We start from the raw sequence: 14,186 nt of genomic DNA on the forward strand, positions 1-14,186 counted from the left end.
TAGAAGCTGGGAACCTCGTTGTTTAACAGATGGAGAAACTGAGCACAGAGAGGCAAAGGATTCTGTCGGAGCAGAATCGCAGTCTCAGGGAGTCCTCACCACTGCCCCACAAAGAAAGGGTGGCTCACACCTGCGATCCTAGAACTCTGAGAGGCCGAGGCAGGATTGCTTGAGTCCACGAGTTTGAGACCAGCCTAGGCAACATAGCAAGACCCCATCTCTACTAAAAATTAAAAGTTAGCTGAGGTGATGGTCCACGACTGTAGTCCCAGCTACTTGGGAGGCTGAGATGGGAGGGTCACTTGAGCCCAGGGATTCGAGGCTGCAGTGAGCTATGATTGTACCACTGCACTCCAGCCTGGGTGACAGAGCAAAACCCTGAAAAAAAAAAAAAAAAAAAAAAGAAAGGGAGAGAGAGAGAAAAAGAAAGAAAAAGGCTGGGTGTGGTGGCTCATGCCTGTAATCTCAGCACTTTGGGAGGCTGAGGCGGGCAGATCACCTAAAGTCAGGAATTCAAGACCAGCCTGGCCAACACAGTGAAACCCCATCTCTACTGAAAATACAAAAATGAGCCAGGCATGGTGGCAGGCACCTGTAATCCCAGCTACTCAGGAGGCTGAGGCAGGAGAATCACTTGAACCCGGGAGGTGGAGGTTGCAGTGAGCCGAGATCGCACCACTGCACTCCAGCCTGGGCAACAGAGCAAGACTCCATCTCAAAAGAAGAAAGAAAGAAAGGACTGTTTTTGCCTTCCCTCCAAGCATGTCCCTATAGGAGGGAATATAGGTTAGGTTTAAAAGCCTGACAGCAAAGGTTTGGTTTTCAGTCACGTGATCTTGGGCATGTGACCTCCCCTCCCTGAGCCTCAGTTTCTTCCTCCGTGAGGAAAAGGGGATAACACCCTGATATCTGATAGCATTGTTCATTGTTGTGAAGGTAAGATGAATGGATATAGGCAAGATGCTTAGTCCAGTCCTGATTAAACAGTAAGCACTCAAGACAGTCACTCATTATTAGTAGCAGTGATATCTTCTGCGGGGGTGACTTCACCATCCCCCTGTCCCCAGACCAGTGCCCTGGGCCTCACCCTGGATGCCTCTGTCCCCATCCCCCAGCCTGTCAGCCTCGTGGGCTGTCCACTCGGCCTCCCAGACATCCCCCCGACCCCGCTTTCCTCATCCCCATGTCCCGCCCAAGTCCAAACCATCATTGCCTCTTGCCTGTGGAACACCAACACCGCTACTGTCTACTAGGCTCTTACCCTCCGCCAGGCATCGATATTAACTATGTAACATTTAGTAATTTACATTAATGATCTCACTGAGTCCTTATTAGGTATCGCTATGATCCTCACACGGAGAAGGAAGGAGACTCCTCCATTCTTTTCATTCAGCAAACATTTCCTGAGCCTCTCTTCTGGGTCTGAGTCTGGTTTTGGGCTGGATAGGGCTGGGGACTTGGTGGAGACCAGGGCAGCCCCAGGCCCTGTCCTCATGGAGCTCCCAGTCCACGGGGGAGACAGACCCATCCCAGATAATTCCTTAATTCTCTCTCTCTCTCTCTTTTTTTTTTTTGGAGACAGAGTCTTGCTCTGTTGCCCAGGCTGAAGTGCAGTGGCACAATCTTGGCTCACTGCAACCTCTGCCTCCAGAGTTCAAGCGATTCTCCTGCCTTAGCCTCCCAAGTAACTGGGACTACAGGTGCGCACCACCACATCTGGCTAATTTTTTGTATTTTTAGAAGAGAAGGTGTTTCACCATGTTGCCTAGGCTGGTCTTGAACTCCTGACCTCAGGCGATCTGCCCCCCACCCCCCACCCCACGCTTAGCCTCCCAAAGTGCTGGGATTACAGATGTGAGCCACTACGGCTGGCCCTGGATAATTCCTTAATTCTGAGAATGCTAAGCCCTCACCCATCTGAGTGTCAACCCTGGAGTCAAGGCGAGGGATGGGGAGCAGGGCTGCTGGATGGTGGGAAAGGGGGTGCTGGAGGAGCCTCCCAGGGCTCACAGGTGTCCTTGGGAAGAGGGGTCATGATGGAGGAGGGTAGAGGGAACTTGGGGTCTCAAGAACGTCCCTCTGCCTCTAGATTGTCCTGCCGCCCCATCTGGAGCGCATTCGGGAGAAGCTGGCGGAGAACATCCACGAGCTCTGGGCGCTAACCCGCATCGAGCAGGGCTGGACCTACGGCCCGGTGAGGGGCTGCCTGCAGCCTGCGGGAGGCCGGCTAGACTTGCGGTGCCAGGAGGGAGAGCGGCTCACCGGCGGAGAGGAGGGAGGGACCACAAGGCACCAGGGGGTCCTTGGACTGAGGGTGGCAGAACTAGGGTTGGAGGTCAGGGGTCACAGTCTGGGCATGTGGGGAGTGGGGAGGAAAGGGGAGCACATGGAGTTGACCCTGGGTTTTCTCCAGGTTCGGGATGACAACAAGAGGCTGCACCCGTGTCTTGTGGACTTCCACAGCCTTCCAGAGCCTGAGAGGAACTACAACCTGCAGATGTCTGGGGAGACGCTCAAGTGAGGGCCCAGGGGAGCCGGGGGTTGGGGCTGGCTGCTGGTGCGGTGGGGGAGGGAGGCATGGAGAGACAGGGCAGGAGGTAGAGACTGAGAGAGAGAAGGATGGAGGGGACAGGGATTGTGAGACAGAAACAAACGGGGAGTGGCCGGGCACGGTGGCTCACACCTGTAATCCTAGCACTTTGGGAGGCCGAGACGGGTGGATCACTTGAGGTCAGCAGTTCAAGACCAGTCTGGCCAACATGGCAAAACCCCGTCTCTACTAAAAATACAAAACTTAGCCGGGCGTGGTGGTGCACCCCTGTAATCCCAGCTCCTCAGGAGGCTGAGGCAGGAGAATCATTTGAACCTGGGAGGCAGAGGTTGCAGCGAGCCGAGATCACGCTACTGCACTCCAGCCTGGGCGACAGAGCAAGACGCCATTTCAGAAAAAAAAAAAAAAAAAAAAAAAAAGCAAACGGGGAGCAAGAAAGGGACAGAGGCAGAAAGAGAGAGAAAGAAAAGGTGGGGATGGAAGGAGAGAGAGATGCAGAAAGAGACAGGGAGACAGGAGAAAGTGGCAGACAGGAAAAGACAGACATAGTTAGTTATACAGACAAGGCGCAGGGAAAGACAGAAGTCACGAAGCCTGAGGCCAGGATCAAGAGAGACAGGGCCAGAGCGCCCCAGGCACTGAAGCAGCAGAGGTAGAGGGAGCTGGAGACCCTGAGGCCGTGGGAGGAGACGGGGCAGGGAGCTCTGAGGGGTGTGACCTGTCGCCTCCACTCCCCCACCCCCAGGACTCTGCTGGCTCTGGGCTGCCACGTGGGCATGGCGGATGAGAAGGCGGAGGACAACCTGAAGAAGACAAAACTCCCCAAGACGTGAGTGTGGGCAGCCAGGTCCTGTCTGGGGATGGACTGGGGGCTGGGGATGCTGTGCTAAGGGCTAGGGAGGTCGAGGGGTCTTGTGGGGAGGCTGAGGTTAGAGAGGAAGGAGACTTGGGTTAGGGTGAAGGTCATAGGGTCAGGGCTCTGGGGTCAGAGGTGAATGTCCAGGATTGAGGAGTTGGGAGTTTCAGAGAGAGAGAGAGAGAGGGTATGAGTCCAGGATCCAGGCTCAGGGTCTGCCTAGAGTCAGGGAAAATGAGAGCAGAGGTCACATGTCCACGTAAGGGGTAAGGGGCCAATGGTAAGAGGTGAGAATCTGGAGGTTGTTGGAGTCGTATAAGTAAGGGATCCTGAAATTATAGGTGAGCAGTTACACGTCCTGAGTTCAGAGGTCAAGGACTCCAGACCCAGGAGTTTGGGGGGGATGAGGACTGGGATCAGAGTAAGAAACCTCAGAGTGGGCTGGGTGAGGTGGCTCACACCTGTAATCCCAGCACTTTGGGAGGTTGAGGCAGGAAGATCACTTGAGCCCAGTTCAAGACCAGCCTGGGCAACATGGTGAGACCCCTCTACAAAAAATTTAAAAATTAGCAGGACATGGTGGTGGGACATGCCTGTAGTTCCAGCAACTTGGGAGGTTGAGATGGGAGAATTGCTTGAGCCCAGGAGTTTGAGGCTGCAGTGAGCCATGATTGCACCACCGCACTCCAGCCTGGGTGACAGAACGAGAAAACAACCTCAAAAAAACAAAAAGAGCCAGGCTCAGTCGCTCATGCCTGTAATCCCAGCACTTTGGGAGGCCGAGGCGGGCGGATCACCTGAGGTCGGGAATTCGAGACCAGCCTGACCAACATGGTGAAACCCACCCTCTACCAAAAATACAAAATTAGCCGGGTGTGTGGCACATGCCTGTAATCCCTGCTACTCCGGAGGCTGAGGCAGGAGAATCACTTGAACCCAGGAGGTGGAGGTTGCAGTGAGCCGAGATCGTGCCATTGCACTCCAGCCTGGGCAACAAGAGTGAAACTCCGTATCCAAAAAAAAAAAAAAAAGAGAGAAAAACCTCAAAGTTAGTGGTGAGAGGTCTGAGAGAGTTCCGGGGTTAGAGATAGGGGTCCCAAAGTCAAGACAAAGGGGGCTAGAGGTCATTGATGTCAAAGCCCTTGCTAGGGTCCCAGGATCCTAGGGTCAGAAGCCAGGGATCTCAAAACTTATTCTAAAATTTCATAGAACTGCAACATTATATCAAAGGTCAGAAACGCCGAAGCTGGGACAAGGGTCAGCAGTTAGGGATCCCATATAGTGCAGAGCCCGGAAGTGGAGGTGAGGGCCTTGTCCCACGGAGCCCTACCATGCCCGCAGGTATATGATGAGCAATGGGTACAAGCCGGCTCCGCTGGACCTGAGCCATGTGCGGCTGACACCGGCGCAGACGACACTGGTGGACCGTCTGGCAGAAAATGGGCACAACGTGTGGGCCCGAGACCGCGTGGGCCAGGGCTGGAGCTACAGCGCAGTGCAGGACATCCCAGCGCGCCGAAACCCTCGGCTGGTGCCCTACCGCCTGCTGGACGAAGCCACCAAGCGCAGCAACCGGGACAGCCTCTGCCAGGCCGTGCGCACCCTCCTGGGCTACGGCTACAACATCGAGCCTCCTGACCAGGAGCCCAGTGAGTGCTCACCCCTGGCCCTGGCCCTGACTCCTACCCCAACTCTGACCCCAGCCCCGATCCCTGATCTCTGACCTGACTCAGCCCCCAAATGGGCTATATCTTTTTTTTTTTTTTTTTTTTTTGAGACGGAGTCTCGCTGTCCCCAGGCTGGAGTGCAATGGCGCGATCTCTGCTCACTGCAAGCTCCACCTCCTGGATTCACGCCATTCTCCTGCCTCAGCCTTCCGAGTAGCTGGGATTACCGGCGGGTGCCACCATGCCTGGCTAATTTTTTGTATTTTTAGTAGAGACAGGATTTCACCGTTTTAGCCAGGATGGTCTCGATCTCCTGACCTCGTGATCCGCCTGCCTCGGACTCCCAAAGTGCTGGGATTACAGGTGTGAGCCACTGCACCTGGCCCAAATGGGCTATATCTATCACATCGAGCAGACTGACCAGGAGGTCAGAAAGGACTGACCCCTCCCCGAAACTCTGACCCTTACCCCAGTTCCAACTCGGAACCTGATGGAACCACTTCCCTTTACCTGACTCCAGCCCTGCCTGGGCTATGACTGCAAACCAGAGCTGTCAGCCTAGGAACCCAATGAGTGCCAACCCCACCTTTGACTCTGATTCCTGACCTCTAGCTTTGATCCCTAATCACTAATCTCTGAACTGTAGCTACCACATGAAGGCACCCAACCAAGGGCTTAGAGAGCCTGGTCACCCCTACCCCTAACCTGACTCCTGACCTATCACTGGCTTCCAATCCCAGCCTTGACCCCAAACCCTGGCCATGGTCCCCAACCTTCAGTTTCTCAACTCTTGGCCCCAACCTGAATTTCCATCCCTTCCATAATCCTGGCTCTGACCCTCCAATCCTGGTCTCAGCCCTTGATTCTAATCAACCCTAATCTTGACCCTTAACCCCAGACCATAACTCTGACCAGTTCACTGAGCTGGCTTTTTCCTTCTGTGTCTCTGCCAGTATCCCTGTTTTCTGAGAATTCTGACTGCTACAGAGATGGGGGTCTCTCTCAACAGGTCCCTGCCTCTCTCTGACTTTTCTGAGGTTCCCCAATTCTCCTCTAACTCCAAGAAATTGACCCTCTTCCAACAGTTCCCCAAAGCCCTTACTGTCCCCCAAAGCCTGTCTTCTACCAACTTCTCGATGTCTTGGGATCCACTTCTTCCCTAGCCTGTCTGACTCTGCCTGGCCTCATTTATAGGTCAGGTGGAGAACCAGTCTCGCTGTGACCGGGTGCGCATCTTCCGGGCAGAGAAATCCTATACAGTGCAGAGCGGCCGCTGGTACTTCGAGTTTGAAGCAGTCACCACAGGCGAGATGCGAGTGGGCTGGGCGAGGCCCGAGCTGAGGCCTGATGTAGAGCTGGGAGCTGACGAGCTGGCCTATGTCTTCAATGGGCACCGTGTGGGTACCTCCCTGGGCACCATTCTGCCAGGTCCTGTGGTCTCTCCCACAGCTTGTCTACTCTGGCCCTGCCTCTGTCTGTGCCTCACTCTGTCCCCACTTCATGCATCTACTGTACTGCTCATCCACCCATCTATCCATCCATTCAACCAATGATTCATCCATCCATCCATCCATTGATCTATCAGACATCCATCTATCCAACCAACAATTCATCCACCCATCCATCCATCCATCATCCATCCATCCATCCATCCAGCTAACCAACCATCCATTCATCCAGCCAACATAGGGAGACCCCATCTCTACAAAAAATAAAAAAATTAGCCAGGCAAGGTAGCATGCACATATAGTCCCATCATCCATCCATCCATCCATCCATCCGTCATCTATCCATCTGACCAGCCAACCATGCATCCATCCATGCATTCAACCATCCATCCATCATCCATTCATCCCTCATCCATCCAACCAACCATCCATCCATTCTTCCAGCCAACTGTCCATCCATCCATCCAATAACCATCTGCCCATCCAACAACCATTTATACAACCATCCTTCCCTTCTTCCCTCTATCTGTCATCCATTTATCTATGCTTGCACCTACTTACACTTTGTTCTTTCTCTGTATCAACCCAGGTAAACTCTCAACTTTCCAATCATTCTTCTGTCCAGCCATGTACCCAATTTCTCATCCATCCATCTGTCTCATTAGCCACTCATCTATTTTGTGCATGTATATAAGCATATATGGATCTGTATGGGGACACTGATAGGTTCGTTTTTCCTTTCCATCCCTCTACTTACTGCTGCTTCCAGCCCCCCACTACCACTTCGGTGGTCTGCATAATGCTAGCCATGGCAACAGCAGAGAACCCAGGCAGAAGGGATGAGACACAGAGATTAATGGGGAGAAAAATTCCTGTGATCATGGAGGCAAATGTGAGGAAAGATGGAGACACTGTGGGGTGACCCCTCTTCCATACCACCTGCCCTGAACCTGACACTTCGAATGTCTGTCTTCATATATCTCTCCCTCCCTGCTTCCTTATCTCTCCATTTCTCTGTGTGTCTCCCCACACCATGTCTTCTCTGGCCGTCCTCACAGGGCCAGCGCTGGCACTTGGGCAGTGAACCATTTGGGCGCCCCTGGCAGCCGGGCGATGTCGTTGGCTGTATGATCGACCTCACAGAGAACACCATTATCTTCACCCTCAATGGCGAGGTCCTCATGTCTGACTCAGGCTCCGAAACAGCCTTCCGGGAGATTGAGATTGGGGACGGTGAGGGCTGAGACCCCTTCACATGCCCTTTCTTGTTTTCCTCTGTCTCTCCCAACCCTGCACTGCCCTTCTGCCTCCAACTCTCCCATCCCTACCTCCTCCCCTCGGCTCCCCCTGCCCTGCCCACCTGCCCTCACCCCTGCCCATCCATCCCCTCCCACCAGGCTTCCTGCCCGTCTGCAGCTTGGGACCTGGCCAGGTGGGTCATCTGAACCTGGGCCAGGACGTGAGCTCTCTGAGGTTCTTTGCCATCTGTGGCCTCCAGGAAGGCTTCGAGCCATTTGCCATCAACATGCAGCGCCCAGTCACCACCTGGTTCAGCAAAGGCCTGCCCCAGTTTGAGCCAGTGCCCCTTGAACACCCTCACTATGAGGTAAGGACTGAGCCCCCTCAATGCCTTCTCATCTTCCTCCAAAGCTCCTTCCTTCCACAGTGCTCTTCTTTGAGTTTCTCTTTTCCCTCCATGTTAGGACACAAACCACATGGAAGCAAGTGTCAGGGTGATGGGCTCACGGGCTGTATCACTCGGGGTGTAACTTTGGCAAACCACAGCTTCCTGAGGTCCAGGTGCCTCACCTATAAAATAAGGGAAACCCTGCCTGGGCAACAAGCAAAACTCCATCTCTAAAAATAAAAAAAAATTAAGTCTAGGCATGGTAGCTCATGCCTGTTATCCCAGCACTTAGGGAGGCTGAGGCAGGAGGATCCCTTGAGCCCAGGAGTTCAAGACCAGCCTTGGCAACATAGGGAGACCCCATCTCTACAAAAAATAAAAAAAAATTAGCAAGGTGTGTAGTATGCACATATAGCCCTAGCTACTCAGGAGGTTGAGACTGGAGGATTGCTTGATTGCAAGAGGTCAAGACTGCAGTGAATTAGCCAGATGTGGTGGCACATGCCTGGAATTCCAGCTACTTAGGGGGCTGAGGCAGGAGACTCGCTTGAACACGGGAGATGGAGGTTGCAGTGAGCCAAGATTGTGCCCTTGCACTCCAGCCTGGGCAAGGAGAGCGAAACTCCATCTCAAAAAAAAAAAAAAAGTTAAAGGCTGCAGTGAGCTGTGTTCACACCACTGCACTCTAGCCTAAGAGACAGAGCAAGACCCTATCTCAAAAAAAAATTTTTTTTTAATAATTTTTAAAACTTAGCTGGGTGCTGTGGCACACACCTGGTGTCCCAGCCACTCGGCAAACTGAGGCAGGAGGATCCTCTGAGCTCAGGAGGTCGAGGCTGCAGTAAGCTGATTACACGACTGCACTCCAGCCTGAGTGACAGAGAGGACCCTGTCTCATTGAAAAAAAAAAAAAAAAAAAGAGCTGGGCAGGGTGGCTCATGCCTGTAATCCCAGCACTTTGGGAGGCCAAGGCGGGCAGATCACTTGAGCCCAGAAGTTCAAGATGAGCCTGGCCAATATGGCAAAAACCCATCTCTACTAAAAATACTCCCCCAAAATTAACGGCGTGGTGGCGGGTGCCTGTAGTCCCAGCTACTCAAGAGGCTGAGGCAGGAGAATCACTTGAACCCAGGAGGTGGAGGTTGCAGTAAGCTGAGGTTGCACCACTGCACTCCAGCCTGGGTGACAGAGCAAGACCCTATCTTTACAAACAAAACAAAACAAAAGGACTCTGCAAAAGGAGTTTTAAGTATGGGAACATCCAGTTGAGGTCTGAGTTTTGGAAAGGTCCCTATTGGCAGTGGATTGTAGGAGGTGACAGTGGAGTCAGAAGGATCCTAGAGGTGGCTGGGACGGGGCAGTACTGCAGAGTGGATGCAGAGTTCCTGACACCTGCCACTACCAGATGTCCCCAACCCAAGGCACAGCATGCTACACAGCAGTGAGAATGAATACCTGGAAATACACACAGCCATGTGGACGAATCTCAGACATAATGTCGAGTAGAAGAAGCCGGAGACAAGAGAGCACAGGCTGTGGGATTCCATTCACAGAAAGTTCAAGAACAGGCAGAGCGGATCTGTGGTGTGCTCAGTTGGGAAATTGGTTACTACGAAAGAATAACTCAGAGACATTGTTAGTTACTTTGAATGCAAATCACAGGAGGGAGCTCAGTCAGTAGACTATTGCAAAGGCTGGTTGGATGCGGTGGCTCACGCCTGTAATCTCAGCACCGTGGGAAGCCAAGGTGGGAGGATCACTTGAGCCTAGGAATTCAAGACCAGCCTGGGCAACATAGCAAAACCCTGTCTCTACACAGAATAAACAAAATTATCTGGGCATGGTGGTATGTGCCTGTGGTCCCAGCCACTTGGGAGGCTGAAGTGGGAGGATTGTTTGAACCCAGGATTTCGGGGCTGCAGTGAGCCGTGGTTGCACCACTGCACTCCAGCCCAGGTGACAGAGCAAGACCTGTCTCTAAGAAAAAAAGAGTGAAGGCAGAAACCAGATTTATAAGACAGAGGGGAGAAAGAGGAGAGAAAAAAGACCCCTAAAGAGTCTGAGAACAGGCTGGGCTCGGTGGCTCATGCCTGTAATCCCAGCAGTTTGGGAGGCCGATGTGGGTGGCTCACCTGAGGTCAGGAGTTCGAGACCAGCCTGGCCAACATGGTGAAACCCCGTCTCTTCTAAAAATAGAAAAATTAGCCAGGCATGGTGCCGGGCGCCTGTAATCCCAGTTACTTGGGAGGCTGAGGCAGGAGAATTGTTTGAACCCAGGAGGCAAAAGTTGCAGTCAGCCAAGATTGCACCATTGCACTCCAGCCTGGGTGACAGCGAGACTCTGTCTCAAAAAAAAAAAAAAAAAAAGATTCTGTGAACAAAGAATCTTGTATGCACAGTTTTAGGGCAAATTCATTGGCTGGCAAGGAGTACCTAGGTTCATCTTGGCAACTGGTCCTTGGAGAGGTCAACGTGAGGAGGGGCATGAAAGAGAACAACTTTCATTGTTTACCGAGTCTCTAGGAGACTTTTGAGAGTCCATTGTTTTTGGTTTTTGTTTTTTGAGACAGGGTCTCACTCTGTCACCCAGGCTGGAGTCCAGTGGCAAGATCTCAGCTCCCCACAACCTCTGCCTCCCGAGTTCAAGCGATTCTTTTGCCTCAGTCTCCTTAGTAGCTGGAATTACAGGCATGTGCCACCACGCCTGGCTAATTTTTTTGTATTTTTAGTACAGATGAGGTTTCACCATGTTGGCCAGGCTGGTCTCAAACTCCTGACCTCAGGTGATCAGCCCGCCTCAGCCTCCCAAAGTGCTGGGATTACAGGCATGAGCCACTGCGCCCGGTCGCTATTTGTGGAATTGTAACTGAACACAGGTTCAGTTGCTCATCAGTTACAGAGTCCAATTAACAAGAGCGAGGTCTGGTAGAAAGAAAATGACTTTATTCATCAAAACTAGTCATGGAGAAGTGACCGGATTCCCATCCGAAGCAACCACTTCAAATCTAGGGGGGAAAGCAAGGGTTTAAAAAGGGGAAACTTGGCTGGGGGTGGTGGCTCACGCCTGTAATCCTAGCACTTTGGGAGACTGAGGCAGGCGGATCACATGAACTCAGGAGGTCGAGACCAGCCTGGGCAACATGGTGAAACCCCGTCTCTACCAAAAATACAAAAATTAGCCAGGCGTGTTGGCTCATGCTTGAACCCAGGAGGCAGAGGTTGCAGTGAGCCAAGATCACACCATTGCACTCCAGCCTGGGTGACAGAGCAAGACTCTTGTCTATAAAAAAAAAAAAAAAAGAAGTCTGAGAACAAAGAATCTTGTATGCACAGTTTTTGGGGCAAATTTTCAGGAGACTGAGACACAAGAATCATTTGAACCCTGTAGGCAGAGGCTGCAGTGAGCCGAGATCCTGCTACTGCACTCCAGCCTGGGCCACAGAGCAAGACTGTGTCTCAAAAAAAAAAAAAAAAAAGCATTAAAGTTGAGCTGCCTGGTTACTGGTTACAGAATGACAGAGTAGATGGTTAGATGGATGTAGGGAGGTTTTGGAAGTTACCCCAAGTGATTCCAGTGTGTGTCCGGGGCTGCTAGTGTACACGACGCCCAGAGAAATGTTGCAGAGGGCTGCAAGCACCCCAGGGCCCAGCGGTGTACCCGGCCGGGAGCTTCATCCCCCTGCAGGAGGGGGGGGCCCTTGACTAATTCCCATGCAGGTGCACTATGGCCTAATGGTGGCTCCGTGTGTGACCAGGTGTTGGACCAACGGCCTGGCCTAGCCCGCCTGCCCAGCCCAGTACTCCATTCCCTGCCACCTCAGGTATCCCGAGTGGACGGCACTGTGGACACGCCCCCCTGCCTGCGCCTGACCCACCGCACCTGGGGCTCCCAGAACAGCCTGGTGGAGATGCTCTTCCTGCGGCTGAGCCTCCCAGTCCAGTTCCACCAGCACTTCCGCTGCACTGCAGGGGCCACCCCGCTGGCACCTCCTGGCCTGCAGCCCCCCGCCGAGGACGAGGCCCGGGCGGCGGAACCCGACCCTGACTACGAAAACCTGCGCCGCTCAGCTGGGGGCCGGGGCGAGGCAGAGAACGGCAAAGAAGGGACTGCGAAGGAGGGCGCCCCCGGGGGCACCCCGCAGGCGGGGGGAGAGGCGCAGCCGGCCAGGGCGGAGAATGAGAAGGACGCCACCACCGAGAAGAACAAGAAGAGAGGGTGAGTCGGGGGGGCCCAGAGTGGGGATTGGGGGCTGCCTTGGGACCCCCAAGTAGGCAACCACAGTAACCTGAGAAACCCCCATTGTACCCCAAAGTAGACCCATATATGCTAAGTGGAGTAAGAATACCAAGAGATCCTATCATGTCTCCAATGAACCCCATTATTTTCCTGGGATGCCCTAATGTCCCCAAGAATATATAATTGGGTACCCTAGTATCTATATGGAGAACTCTATTATCCTTGAGTACCTGGAGGGCCCCAACGGGCTTCGCCCAATGGGCCTTATCATCCGTGGACACTGAAAGGGACTTCAGTATCTTCCTAGGAGAGTTTACTGCACAGTAAGGTATCCCAGTGAATACCCAGTGCTCTTCTAAACGGGGATCCTTTCTGTGTCACAAATGTACCCCCCGAAATCTAACTTAAAGGGAGATTCTGAGAAGGTACTAAATCTGCTTTTTCCCTACAATGGCAATGGTTTCCTTTTTTTCTCTCTATCTTTTTTTTTTTGAGGAGGAATCTCTGTCGCCAGGCTGGAATGCAATGGCGCAATCTCAGCTCACTGCAACCTCCACCTCCCAGGTTCAAGTGATTCTTCTGCCTCAGCCTCCTGAGTAGCTGGGATTACAGGCACGTGCCACCATGCCCGGCTAATTTTTGTATTTTTAGTAGAGACGGGGTTTTGCCATGTTGGCCAGGCTGGTCTCAAACTCCTGACCTCAGGTGATCCACCCACCTCAGCCTCCTAAAGTGCTGGGATTATAGGCATGAGCTACCACGCCCGGCTCCTTTTTTTTTTTTTTTTTTTTTTTTTGAGATGGAATCTTGCTCTGTTGCCCAGGCTGGAGTGCAATGGCACGATCTTGGCTCTCTGCAATCTCCGCCTCCCGGGTTCAAGCAATTCTCCTGCCTCAGCCTCTTGAGTATCTGGGACTACAGGTGTGTGCCACCACACCTGGCTAATTTTTGTATTTTTGGTAGAGACAGGGTTTCACCATGTTGGCCAGGCTGGTCTTGAACTCCTGACCTCAGGTGATCCGTACGATGGCAGAGGTTTTCAATGGGATTGAAAACCCATTGTGTCTCTTGGTGGATGTTTGGAAATGATGGAGTCTTTGTGGTCATTACAGTTTGGGAGGGGCTGCTGCTGCTGGGCGGGGGCCCCAGGGTTCCGCCTGCCTTGCAGTGTACAAAACAGTGCCGCACAATGAAGAATTGTCCTTTTCCAAGTGCATTTAGCACCTATATGAGAAATGCATGTGGGAAATGCTGACTTAGGGGGACCCCCATATACCCCAGTGGGGACCTCCATATTCCCAGAAGGCGCCTTTAATTTGGGTAACTCAGCATCCACAAGCGCAGAGCATAGCACTTCTAGAATGGATTAGGCTGGGGTAGGTGGGAATCCAGCCCTCTAGAGGCAAGACCTGGGGTATTAGAAGCAGGGTGTATCCAAGCTGGATGTGGGGGGCATGAATATTGCGGTGGGAGGGCTGGGCTTGAAAGCTGGCTCTCATGGCGCCTCTCCTCCCACCACCAGCTTCTTATTCAAGGCCAAGAAGGTCGCCATGATGACCCAGCCACCGGCCACCCCCACGCTGCCCCGACTCCCTCACGACGTGGTGCCTGCAGACAACCGCGATGACCCCGAGATCATCCTCAACACCACCACGGTGTGGACCAGTAACCCTCAATTTTGGGGTCCCCCCGCATAGCATAGGCACTCCTGAATTTCCAAGTTTAGTGTGACAGTCCCCAGTAGCTGCCCACCTTACACTGGGGACTCCCCAATATACACTAGAAACCCATAAAATATGG

At 53.0% G+C, this 14,186-nt stretch overlaps 1 protein-coding gene across 5 annotated transcripts in view; it reads left to right on the plus strand.

Annotated features, from left to right (window-relative positions):
* RYR1 (ryanodine receptor 1) overlaps positions 1 to 14,186 on the plus strand; it is a 158,463-nt gene that overhangs the window by 27,589 nt on the left and 116,688 nt on the right. For all 5 annotated transcript variants that reach the window (XM_009435534.3, XM_009435535.5, XM_009435536.5 and 2 more), the window contains exons 21-29: positions 2,090 to 2,194; positions 2,414 to 2,517; positions 3,297 to 3,380; positions 4,749 to 5,056; positions 6,269 to 6,471; positions 7,581 to 7,755; positions 7,920 to 8,128; positions 11,971 to 12,365; positions 13,909 to 14,041. In XM_009435534.3, the coding sequence (XP_009433809.2) occupies positions 2,090 to 2,194; positions 2,414 to 2,517; positions 3,297 to 3,380; positions 4,749 to 5,056; positions 6,269 to 6,471; positions 7,581 to 7,755; positions 7,920 to 8,128; positions 11,971 to 12,365; positions 13,909 to 14,041 (1,716 nt within the window). The remainder of the gene's footprint in view (positions 1 to 2,089; positions 2,195 to 2,413; positions 2,518 to 3,296; positions 3,381 to 4,748; positions 5,057 to 6,268; positions 6,472 to 7,580; positions 7,756 to 7,919; positions 8,129 to 11,970; positions 12,366 to 13,908; positions 14,042 to 14,186) is intronic.

The sequence above is a fragment of the Pan troglodytes genome, chromosome 20 (assembly GCF_028858775.2).
Source record: "Pan troglodytes isolate AG18354 chromosome 20, NHGRI_mPanTro3-v2.0_pri, whole genome shotgun sequence".
NCBI lineage: Eukaryota > Metazoa > Chordata > Mammalia > Primates > Hominidae > Pan > Pan troglodytes.